The sequence below is a fragment of the Suncus etruscus genome, chromosome 5 (assembly GCF_024139225.1).
Source record: "Suncus etruscus isolate mSunEtr1 chromosome 5, mSunEtr1.pri.cur, whole genome shotgun sequence".
NCBI classification, from domain to species: Eukaryota; Metazoa; Chordata; class Mammalia; order Eulipotyphla; family Soricidae; genus Suncus; species Suncus etruscus.
Window position 1 is genome coordinate 143,431,718 of NC_064852.1, and position 12,916 is coordinate 143,444,633.

The 12,916-nt window shown below is 42.8% G+C and overlaps 2 protein-coding genes across 2 annotated transcripts in view; one reads left to right on the forward strand and one right to left on the reverse strand.

Moving 5' to 3' along the window:
* ENY2 (ENY2 transcription and export complex 2 subunit) overlaps positions 1–12,916 on the reverse strand; it is an 851,639-nt gene that overhangs the window by 12,559 nt on the left and 826,164 nt on the right. Inside the window, exons 2-3 of the mRNA XM_049773946.1 lie at positions 2,852–2,989; positions 1,230–1,306 (exon numbers count right to left, since the gene is read on the reverse strand). Of these exons, the coding sequence (XP_049629903.1) occupies positions 1,230–1,306; positions 2,852–2,857 (83 nt within the window). The 5' untranslated portion in view covers positions 2,858–2,989. The remainder of the gene's footprint in view (positions 1–1,229; positions 1,307–2,851; positions 2,990–12,916) is intronic.
* NUDCD1 (NudC domain containing 1) overlaps positions 3,266–12,916 on the forward strand; it is an 87,716-nt gene continuing 78,065 nt past the window's right edge. The window contains exon 1 of the mRNA XM_049773886.1: positions 3,266–3,489. Coding sequence (XP_049629843.1) covers positions 3,372–3,489 — 118 coding nt within the window. The 5' untranslated portion in view covers positions 3,266–3,371. The remainder of the gene's footprint in view (positions 3,490–12,916) is intronic.

Below are 12,916 nucleotides of genomic sequence, written 5' to 3' on the forward strand. Positions count from 1 at the left end.
CTGTTTTTCCATCCTGTTCATTGTTTTTATTTTTTTATTTTTTTTTATTTTTTGCGCCATACCCGGTGACACTCAGAGGTTACTCCTGGCTATGTGCTCAGAAATAGCTCCTGGCTTGGGGACCATATGGAATGCCAGGGGATCAAATAGTCTGTCCTGGATCAGCTGTATGTTGCTGCGCTATTGCTACTACGGCACCAATCCTGTTCATTCTTATTTAATTATCTATTTGACTAGGTATACTAGTCAACTGTATTATTGCTGCCAAGCAACTTAATTACAGTACAGGTTACCAATTAATCAGGTTAATTGGTAACTTTTAATTTAGCAATTTAAGTTACCAAGGGGTCTAAATGCTATGAAAGAGCAAGTTTACCTGGGACTAAATAGATTTCCTAGGAAGGTTACTGGGATTATGATCTAAATCAGGGGTCCTCAAACTTTTTAAACAGGGGGCCAGTTCACTGTCCTTCAGACTGTTGGAGGGCCAGATTATAGTAAAAACAAAAATTATGAACAAATTTCTATGCACACTGCATATATCTTATTTAGAAGTGAAAAAACAAAATGGGAATAAATACAATATGTGGCCCGCGGGCCGTAGTTTGAAGACCACTGAAAGGATGAGGTACAATTAACTAAAAATGAAGTAAATGAGGAAGAATGTTAAGTAAGTAGGAATAGCACTAAAAAAACTGCTACAAGGTCAAGAGCTGGGTAACTGAAAGTGATTTTATCAAGTTGTCTCCTTGTTAAAACTAGGGTTATATTTAATTATTTGGACATACAAAATGCCTATCTTCTTCATAAAGGTACAATTTTTGGAGACTCTACTTGTTCATCTTTCACATTACCCGCTCCCTCCAAATTTTGCCAAGACTGAACCATTTCTTAGTGATGTTACGAATAGTTCCAATAGAAGCTTTGAGACTGAAGAGATAGCATTTGCCTTGCATGCAGCTGACTGGGGGAGGGACCTGGCTCGATTCCCAGCATCCAGTAGGATGCCCCGAGCCTGCCAGGAATGAATTCTGAGTGCAGATCCAGGAGTGGCCCCAAAACCAACCAACCAACCAACCAACCAACCAACCAACCAAGTTTAAATAAAATAGAAGCTTTTGGTAATTTCATTTTTGGGGGTTACTGTTCATTGAAATAAATTTTGTTCTGCAACTCTATAACATATGGCCACTACTAACGAAAGATATTAAATGTAACCAATTACTTACCGTTCTCTTTCTCCGGTTTCTATCAATTTTTGGTTAATCGCTGCTCTCATCTGCGCATCTTTGTTCATCTTGCTAACCTGAACATCAACAAATATTTTTAGATACAGGGCACTCATCATGCAGTTGCTGCTAAATTCTTAGGCAAGCGTCCTGACACCATGACCAGTCTATCCATTAGAGGGGAATATTATAATGTGTTAACAATGCCGCTACCCTTATTGCATGCACCCCGAGAAGATCTGATGAACTAACTTACTTTCCAATATTCTGTCCCCCCTCCATCTCTTTTATTGCATGAATGTCTGGACAATAACAATAATTACACGAACAGTTATTAACCATGGGTAAGCCCGGGACTGGGTAGAGTCTTTCTGATTCTCATCTAGTTCCCACCAACATTTAAACATCCTTGACCTAACTTGCATTTTACAGATGAGAAAACTGAGGCACTGGCAAAGATCTCATTGCTTTGATCAGGTATTGCAACTCTAGGAGCCCTCCCAAAAAAAACCAAACACTTAAAAGTGTCAAACACACCTGCATTTAAGTGCATTCAACATGGGGTTGGGGGGAGGTGGCGGGTGAAAAGAAGCCAGGGGAGGAAAACAAAACATCAAAAGAGAGCTTTTAGCACTGATGATGAAGAATGACATTCTCCCCTGTGCAGTGGGATCCACAGGATTCCAAGCCACCACTGTTTTCTAGCAAAGCTCGCTGCAGATCAATAGAGGGGTTGGGATGATGGGGTGGGGTGAGGAAATCTCTAGCTCCTTCCTAAATTAGAAAGGTCTCAATTTTCTGCCAAAAAAATAAATAAATAAATAAGTGAAAACAAAACAAAACAAAACAAAACCCCCCAACTAGCCAAAACCAAGATGAACTAAGTGTAGAGAGAGAAGTGAAGCTTGGAGAACTTGCCACACCAGCTGACCGACCTCCCACACCTCCTGGGATTTGCTACTAACTTGAGAGTGAACTTCTGCAAAACAAAACAAAAGAACACACACACACACACACACACACACACACACACACACACACTTAGGAATTGGGCAAAGAAAATAACCCCCCCCCCAAAAAAAAAATCAAAATCTCATCTTGGCAAATAAAAAAGGGGCTGGAGAAGGAAAAGGGATAGATGCATGAAAGCACTAACCCCCCCCCCCCCAATAAGAAAGAAAGAAAGAAAGAAGTAAATGTCCAGCCAAGTCAGTCCCATCCCCAGTGCACCAGGCGTGCAACTAACTAACTCGCTTGCAATCCCCGGAGTGACCTTGGCCAAGTCCCTGCATTCCTTCCCCAAAGGCCTCAGTTTCCTCACCCGTAAAGAAGAAAGAGCAGGAGAGACAGGGCTGCCGGGGGGGGGGGGGGGTCCCTGCCTCCCACCCTCCCTCCCAAGCCCAGACATTCATTGGGGGGGGAAGGAAGGAGGCTGGGGCGGGCGGAGACTGCGGGGAGGAGCCGCGAAACAAAGCGCCGCCTGGCCCCGGGCCAGCTCCGCCCGCCCGCCCGGGAGCGACTGCGACTGCGACTGCGAACGCGAACGCGAGCGCGACAGGACGGCGCAAAGGAGCCTGGGCCGGGCCCGGGTCCCGGCCCCGAGGACCACGGGCATAGCTCACCACCATCACCGCGGGCGAGGGCCGTCCCTTCCCAGCGACGAAATGACCCTGGCGCTGCCGACCGTTACCTACCACACGCGCTCTTCGGCCGCCCAGACTTAGACCCTCAGTCGCTCGGGCGCCGAAGCACACTGAGGGCTAAACTAGAGCGCGCGCACTTCCGGGGCGGGCTCTCGCCGGCCTGCCCCGCGTGGAGGAAGGCACGGCCCACTTCCCAGCGCGGGCCCCGCCTCCCGCTCGCGCTGCCTGCTGGGGAAGCGAGTCCCGGCTGCGGCCGCGGCGGCGGGCGCGAGGCGGTGAGGAAACTACGACTCCCGGCAGCCCCGCGGAGAAAGCCTTCGGGGAACTCCATTTCCCAGAAGGCACTTGGCGCGCCGCCGCGGTGGCTTGTGGGAGGGGCAGCACGCCGCTTCCCGGGTTGGAGTCTGCGGGAGAGGCGCGGAGCTTTCAAGTGGGGTTTGCTGCTGTAGCCTCACGCTTAGTTTAGCTTAGCTTAGCAGGAGCCCGGCGGGACACGGAGATGGAGGTGGCCGCGAATTGCTCCCTGCGAGTCAAGAGGCCCCTGCTGGATCCTCGCTTCGAGGGCTACAAGCTGTCCCTGGAGCCGCTGCCCTCTTACCAGCTGGAGCTGGACTCGGGTAAGGCGTGCACGCCTTCATGCTCGCTCTGCCCTCTGCCTGGCTGGGCCCGGATTTGGTTGCTGCATGCAGCAGGAGCTGCTTTTTTCGCTCCTCCTCCTGACTTTAGCAGGCCAGGCCGCCTCCGAGGTTTAAATGCACGCGGGGGTGCCCCGATCCACTGTGCTCGTGGACCTCGCCTTCTTGCACCTGCAACTCGGGCTGCCTCCAGCTGTCTCCAGCTGTTTCCAGCTGTGGCTGCGCTCTGGCCCTCCCTCCCCCGCCCAGCTCCAAATACGCATTCAGAAGCAGCTCCCGCTTGGAGAAACCCGGCCCCCTCGACTTCCCTCGACCCCCTAACTCGTCGTCCCCCTGACCCTTCTTTTCTCCCATCCCCAGGCGCGTTTTCTGTTTCATTCTGCACCCATTCTGCTGCTTCTTTCTGCCACCATTGGTGGGGCAATTGCTTTGACCGTCCTGAATTTTCCAGGCTTGTGTTTAGGATCACCATGCGGGGATTTTTTTTCCGTTCAGGATCAAGCCCAGAGCTTTTGCTTTCTTCAAACAGGCTCGCTTAGCCCTGCTGATTCTTCTCAGGCGCACTGTCAAGAGAAGAAACGCCTGCCTAACATCTGTTGGATGTTAGGCAGGCACATCTGTCACCTAAAAATATTGTGGGTTTGGTGCAGAGAGAAGGTAAGGCACTTGTCCGGCATATCCAGCACTGCACATGGTCTCTGAGCTCCTGCCAGGGGCTGACCCTGCTGGTCCAGAGAACCAGGGGTGACTCTTGAGCAAGGCCAGGCGGAGACCCCTCCTAATTCGCTGGTCTGGGCTTTGAGTTGGGGAGTATCCCTGAGCACACAGGTGTAGCCCCAACACTATTTAAGCTAGTTAAAACATACTATAGTGCCCCCAAACTATTTAAAAATAGAGAAATACTATAGTTGGGAAGAAAAGGGAAAGAGATCATTTTTAAGCTGTGCTTAAGACAGTGACTGGCACGAAACATACTGGTTGTGCTGAAATGTCTTTCTGTTCAGCCTGGTGTTTCTGGGAAAGTGCTTCTAACAGTTGATATCTAAGTTGAGCTTTGAGGGGCATTTGTTCCTTTTTGTTTGTTTGTTTTTGGGTCACAGGGGTGACTCCTGGCTCTGCGCTCAGAAATCACTCCTGGCAGACACAAGGGACCATAGGGGATGCCTGCATTCGAATCCCCTCTGTCCTGGTTGGCCCACGTGCAAGGCAAGCGCCCTACCACTGTGCTATCTCTCAGACCCCAGAGGGACAGATGAAATGCTTTGGATTTATTTCTTCATTCCCTTTGCTTGCGTCTTACACCTCAAGTCAGTAAATAGCACCTGTTTACTTTAAGTATTAGTGTTGAAAACACTCCAGAGTTTGATGACCCAGAACAATAAGCAGTTATAACTGGAAGTCCTGCTGATGAAGTTGGTGATACTCAAACTTTTGGTTTGGGTTCATTTGTGCCATTTCAGTTTCCAGTGTGCTGGATGGTTCTGTTCTTTTCAGCTCTGTTTTTTTCCCCTCAGGGTTCTCTGACTATCCCAGAACTAAGATTATTTCAGGTCTCCTCCATCAGGTCATTTCCACTTAACTGACTCCATATGCTATTATCTTTCTGCAGGGTAACCCTGCTTCATTACACAAGACAGGTAGAAGTAGAAATGCATAAGTGCTTTTATGAGTTTACTTTCATGAGCTAAAGGCAGTTATTGGGAGTAGACAGTTTACAGATTTGCACTAATAGTCTCAGTATTCTATTACCATGCTTAGTTCACTGGCCTTTAGTTAAGAACTTCTTACATGGATTCTACACTTGATGTGATAGAGGAATCATAGAATCCATTTGGAAATCCATTACCATGGGAGACATAAAATTTTTTTGTCAAGGGTGGCTTTGAAAATCAGAACGATTACTGCATCCTGTATAGTTGAGTATGCTCAAGTCATGCGGTTATTCTAGTTTATGTTAGCAAAGGCATTGAAGATTTTGATTTATATGTGCCTCCAAACTCCTCCTAGACATGGTTATTTCTGACCTGAACTATAATAGCTCTGGGCCTCCTTCATCTCTTTTTCTTCGAGGCAGTATTATTACAGTTTTAATTCTGGGTTTACTGATATTTCCTCCAACAAGTTGAACTCCAAGGACACAGTAATCTTTCCCTTTTGGTTACGACTCTGTTTGCAATGCTTGATATAATAGGTTTGCAGAAAATTGAAGTTTTGGAGAAGGTGTTGTTGAATAATTCCATTTATGAAGAAATAGTTAAGAATTAGGCTGTGTGTTGTACACTTAGACTTAGGTAGGCAAGACACTGTCTTTTGGATTTTATCCAGTAATCAGGGTTTCCTAGACTTTTTTGTTGTTGTTGTTGTTTGTTTTGGACCATACCCCATGGCTGTGCTATTACTCTGGCCCCCTAATAATATTTTTTCTTGCAAATAGTAATGGGTTGTCTGTTTATCTCTCCTCTTTTTACAAGTTGGTTTTAGATTGTATGTGGAATGTACAATTAGAGCTAAAGAAATATGTATTTAAAATTTCAACATAGAAACGAAAATGGACACACTTGGAGATTAACTAATCAACTAGTAGGCTCTATTGGTGGGTAGGCTCTATTGGTGGGTTAGTTTCAAAGATAAGAATGGAGAGAGAGACCTATTTGGATAGTCCATGAGGTTCATTCATTAATAATTGAGAGGGCAGAAATAGTTGATAGTAGTGTGAAATGGGACTAGAATTTGTTAGTGGGTATTGTGCGGTATAGATAGAGAAGTGCAACAGTACCCCCAAATTTATACAGCATTGGAAAACAATAGTAAATCTATGAAGTATTATTTTTAAAGAATTGACAATGAAGAAGAGGTTTGGGGCCACACCTGGCAGCACTTGGAGGTTACTCCTGGATCTGCACTCAGAGATCGTTCCTGGCAGGCTCTGGGGACCATAAGAGATGCTGGGATTGAACCCGGGTTCAACCCCCGATCAGCTGCGTGCAAGGCAAATGCCCTACTGCTGTACTATCACTCTGCCCCAATTCTTAAAAATTAATATCTAGGGACCAGAGGCATACTAAGGTGGTAAGGCACTTCTGTTACATGCAGCTAATCTAGGCTATCCCCAGTACCTATTATGTTCTTCTTAACCTACCCTACAGGAGTGATCCCAGAGACAGAGCCAAGAGTAAGCTGTGCTCATAGATGGGTGAGGATCAAAAGCCAAAGATAAATAAAATTAAAAATAACAAAAAACTATCTGGAGGTTATTGAGGTAGATCTCTTCACAATTGATTTTTAAAATAAAGCAATTTCATGTTATCCTAAGGAATCTATATGAATTCATCAAGTTCTTAATGGGCCATTGCTACTCTATCTCTTTTATTGTTTTGGATTTTGGGCCACCCCCAGTGGTGCTCAGGGGTTATTCCTAGCTCTGCGCTCAGAAATTGCTCCTGGTAGGCTATGGGGACCATATGGGATTCTGGGTTTGAATGCTGGTCAGTCATGCGAGGCAAATGCCCTACCTTTGTACTTTCGCTCCAACCCCTCGATGGCATGATTTATGGGTTGCATTTTAGCTTACAAGTTATTCAAATTTCTTCTTGACAGTCTTCAATTTGGAGATTAAAATCTGGCTGTATTTTTTCTTAGTGCCCTGTACTTCATAGAGTTAGTCACATATTCATTCAGTACTGATGGATCCTTTGTCTGTCTTTTTCAGTGCTTTATCTCTAATACTGATATGTGTCTAGTAAAGAGGTATTTTATCTCTCGTCTCCCACACATTAAACAGCTTTACTGATAATCGTTGTACATATTCAAGTATATTCTGATATGCTTTGACATGTTTATGAGATCCTTGAATTAGGTTGTTTCATTCAAAGTCACTTTATAATGCTGCTGAGAGAAAATAATCCTGATTTATGTTGAAAGAAACAAATCTATTAAGAGAATCTCTTTCATTAGATATCTTTTTGCTTAAAGTCACAGTTTCCAATAAGCTACTATTGATGATTTTAAAGAGTAGCTTATTGTATGCTGGTCAAATCATTGTCAGAATAAAGGTAGTACGTTTAGTACTCATTCCCCCAAAGTTTTCTGTGTCCTATAACCAGCCTTTATTTCTTTTCTACGACTCTCTCCAATCCCTAAATAACTACTGATATTCTTTCTGTAACTATATGTTAGATTGTGTTATATATGCTTGCAGTTATACGATATATACTCTGTGGGGAGTAGGGGTAGAAAAGAAAATCTAACTTCTTTTATCCAGCATACTTTAATATTTTGTTTTTGTGTTTTGGGGACACATCTTGGGTCTCTCAGGGCTTACTTTTGGCTCGCTCCAGAGAAGCGAGAGACCATATGAGATGCCAGGAATCGAACCCGGTCTTGCAAGGCAAACATTCTACCACTGTGCTATCTCTCCAGCACTATCCAGCAAACTTTTTTGACTTCATTGTTGAATACATGAGTTATATACAACTCTAGTTATAATTGTGGATTTTTCTACTTCTCTATGCACTTCCATTTGCTTTACATATTTTAGAGCTCTATTTCTTAGTGGATTTAAATAAAATACATCACACAGTTGACATAGTTAATCATAATATATTAATACATTTGTTTCCAGATAAGTGAAAGAGGTGTTTTTGGAAAACAAAAGGAAAGAAAAAAGTAAAATGGAAGAGAGAAATAAAAGAAAGAAAAAATACAGTAGCAAGCTCATTTGTGAAAATTATGTATCACCATTGAAGTCATTAATACAATGGCTGGATGTTTAGTAAGCTCTTGTTTATATGTCCAGTCTGTTAAACTGGGGTATGTCTTTAGGAATGACAGCATCAAACAAATGAAGTTGTTCAGAATTTCAAAGCTACGGTACTACAAATCTTAGGAGCATGTACTCAGCTGCAGGGCATCCTGGAAGAAGGCCTAGTTAGAACATGGTAACTGTGTTTGTGGGCATGGTTAGAGTTGCCGGGCTGTTCCGGAAGAAGAGAGATACATTGGTGCTCTTTTGCATTGTATGAGCATTACTGAATTTTATGTCTCTATAATTTGACCCCATTTTTATTATGATAAAGACTTCTTTATTCTTGCTATAATCTAGACTCTGAGGCTTGTTGTTCAATAGGATAACTTTTTTTTAATCAACGTGAGTATAATATGTTCATGTTACATATACTTCTATCCTTTTACTTTTTTACTGACTTGTATGTTAGTATTTAACATTTTTTATTGGCATCAATAATTGGATTGCCTTTTTCTGTGCAACCTGATAATCTGCTGAGTTATGCTGCAGACCAACATGTCATTGTCATTTTATAGCATACCAACATGTCATTGTCATTTTATAGGTTTGGATCTGTTATGTCACAGTTTACATATTTATACGCACAGCCCTAATGTCAAACTGGAGGATTGCTTAGCTCCTCTTCCTGCTTTTTGTTCTTCAGGAAAGATTCCATGGAGAGCTAAATACGTTTAAAGAACATTGTGTGGTTTTTTTAAATAAAATATTTAAGCACTATGATTACAAGCATGATTATAATTGGATTTCAGTTATAAACAGAACACCCCTCATCACCAGTGCAACATTCCCACCAACAGTGCTCCTTCTCCCAAACCCTGCCTGTACTTGAGACAGGCATTCTACTTCTCTCATTCATCTAGATTGTCATGATAGTTGTTAGTGTAATTATTTCCCTTCTACACTCACCATTCTTTGTGGTGAGCTTCATATTGTGAGCTAGTCCTTCTGGCTTTCTTCTCTGTTATCTCTGAGCATTATTACAATAATGTCCTTAATTTCTCTTAAAACTCATAGATGAGTGAAACTATTCTGTGTCTGTCTCTCTCCCTCTGACTAATTTTACTCAGCATAATAGATTCCATGTACATCCACATATAGGAGAATTTCATGACTTCATCTCTCCTGACTGCTGCACAATATTCCATTGTGTATATGTACTACAGTTTCTTTAGCCATTCATCTGTTGAAAGGCATCTTGGTTGTTTCCAGAGTCTGGCTATTGTAAATACCATGGCAATGAATATAGGTGTGAAGAAGGTATTTTTGTATTGTATTTTTGTGTTCTTAGGATAGATCTTTAGGTGTGATCCTTAGGATCATATGGAAGCTCAATTTCCAGTTTTTTGAAGAATCTCCATTTTGTTTTTCTTAAAGGCTGTACTAGATGGTGTTCCCACCAGCAGTAAATTAAAGTTCCTTTCTTTCCATATCCCTGCCAGCACATTGATTGTGATGTGTGCCAGTCTCTGTGGTGTGAGATGGTACCTCATTGTTGTTTTGATTTGCATCTCCTTGATGGTTAGTGATGTGGAGCATTTTTTGTGTCTTTTCGTCATTTGTATTTCTTTTTTGAGAATTTGTCTGTTATTTCTTCTCCCCATTTTTTTTTTTTTTTTGGTTTTTGGGCCACACCCAGCATTGCTCAGGGGTTACTCCTGGCTGTCTGCTCAGAAATAACTCCTGGCAGGCACGGGGGGACCATATGGGACACCGGGATTCAAACCAACCACCTTTGGTCCTGGATTGGCTGCTTGCAAGGCAAACATCGCTGTGCTATCTCTCCGGGCCCATCTTCTCCCCATTTTTTGATGGGGTTAGATTCTTTTTTCTTTTTAAGTTCTGTCAATACCTTGTATATTTTCTATAGTAGCCCTTTATCTGATGGGAATTGGGTGAATAGTTTCTCCCATTCTGTGGGTGGCTTTTCTATCCTATGCAGTATTTCCTTTGAGGTGCAGAAGTTTCTCAGCTTAATAAAGTCCTATCGGTTTATCTCTGCTTCAACTCCTTTGGAGAGTGATGTTTCCTTCTTGAAGATGTCTTTAGTCTCAATGTCATGGAGTGTTTTATCTAGGTGTTATTCTATGTATCTTATGATTTCAGGCTTGATAGCAAGATCTTTAATCCATTTGTATTTGATCTTTGTGCATGGTGTTAGATGGGGGTTTAGATTCGCTTTTTTGCAAGTGGCTAGCCAATTGTGCCAACACCACTTGTTGAAGAGGCTTTCCTTGTGCCATTTTGGATTTCTTGCCCCTTTATCAAAGATTAGTTTATTGTAAGCCTGGGGAACATTCTCTGAATATTGAAGTCTATTTCACTGATCTGAGGATCTGTCTTTATTTCAGTACCATGCTGTTTTAATGACTATTGCTTTGTAACACAATTTAAAATTGGGGAAAGTAATGCCTCCCACATTCCTTTTCTCAAGGATTGCTTTAGCTATTTGTGATGTTTATTGTTCCAAATGAATTTCAGGTGTGTTTTATGTACTTCTTTGAAGAATGTCATGGGTATCTTTAGAGGGATTGTATTAAGTCTGTACAATGCTTTGGGGAGTATTACCTTTTTTTTTTTTTTTTTTTTTTTTTTTTGGTTTTTTGGGCCACACCAGTGATGCTCAGGGGTTACTCCTGGTTATGCGCTTAGAAGTCGATCCTGGCTTGGGGGATCACATGGGATCGAACTGCGGTCCGTCCTAGGCTAGCACTGGCAAGGCAGACACCTTACCTCTAGCGCCACCACGCTGGCCCCAGAGTATTGCCATTTTAATATTAGTCCTGCCAATCCATGAGCAGGGTATGTGTCTCCATTTCTTTGTGTCCTCTCTTATTTCTTGAAGCCCTGAGACATAGCAGACATCTTGGGTAAAGAACATTGTTATTTGAGAGGCAGACCACTCTTGGGGTTTAAGGGAAAGAGAAAGCCACATAGATAATCCTGTAAGCAGCAGGAATGGGACCTTGGGGAAGAGTGCTGCAGACTCATTTGTTTTGTCTTTCTGTACTTTCATACTTGTTGTTTTCACTGGTCTATATCTATTCTTTTACCTAATCAATGGGGAGACTTTTGATTCTAAGATCCAGACCATATTTCACCACTTTCATGGGTTTCCCTGGGACTAAACTGTCATTGCAAGGGCTAGAGAGCTCAAAAAGTGAGTAAGGGAGGTGCTTGCCTTATACACCTCAGACCTGGGCTCCCTCCCTAGCAACCCTTCCAGCCATCTATGAGTTATCCCTGACTGCAGAGCCTGGAGTAAGCCCCAAGTAAATCCTGAGTATATCCTAGTGTGGCTCACAAAACAAACAAAAAAACTATCATGGCACTGGTGGGTGTGATTTTTGATATGTATGGCAGGGGTTTTCAAACTCTGGCCTGTGGGCCACATGTGCCCCCCCCCCCCCAGGACATTTATTCAGCCTGTTGGATGTTTTTGCCACTGCTGCCTTTCCTGCTTAGAGACTGACTCCTCCTAGGTCCTCAGTTGTGCCTTTGTGCTACTTTCTCTGACTCCCCTTCTCTCTGTTTCTCTGTTTCTCTACTCCTCTCAGTCTTTTTTTTTTTTTTTTTTTTTTGGTTTTTGGGCCACACCCGGTAACGCTCAGGGGTTACTCCTGGCTATGTGCTCAGAAGTTGCTCCTGGCTTGGGGGACCATATGGGACACCGGGGGATCGAACCGCGGTCCGTCCAAGGCTAGCGCAGGCAATTTTATTTATTTATTTTTTTTCCTCTCAGTCTTGAAGAGAGGTCCTCCAACTACTTCTTGCGGACCTTTAGTTTTAGATTTTTTTTAAAGTCTGGCCTTCCAGCGATCTGAGGGATAGTGAACAGACCCCTCCTGTTTTAAAAGTTTATTATTTATAGTTTTTTTAAAAGTCTGGCCCTCCGGCGATCTGAGGAATAGTGAACAGACACCCTGTTTTAAAAGTTTGAGGACCCCTGGATTAAGGTATTCATACAAATTTTCTCAGCAATCATTTAAGACAAACTCATATGTTCCCCATAGTCGAAGTAAAAGGAGACCTCTTTGCAAAGGACCATAATAATCCGGTGAAGTGTTTTACTTTCATATATTGGATCCGGTGCCTTGCTTGGAGCCTTACCACCAGGCAGTCTGTTATCATTGCTCTCTCATCCTGTCTCATCCTAGGCTTTCATGAATTGATCTAAACCATTTGCTCTGGTATTCTTTTTTCCCATCGAAGTCTTTAGAAATCTGGCATATTTGCACCTTCCTGACCTTTGAATTATGTGTGTATAGCGTATATATATACGCTATATATATATATATATATATATATATACATACATACACACATATCTATGTGTGTGATCTATACATATAATAATATACATGAACTAAAGTGTATTTTTAGGAACGTAAAATCTCTAAATTTTATTTAGAGATATAATCAAGAAAATAAGAGAAAGGAAGGAGGAAGGAAAGGAAAGAAAAAAGATAGGGCAAAGGGTAAGGGAAATGAGGAGGAGAGAAAATTTTCTCGAGAGGAAAAAGCCTTTGAATAGCTTTTGGGAGAGGCTATATATGTATGACTTTTCTTCAAATTGCCTTGGTCTGGAGTTCTTGTACCTAACAAGGG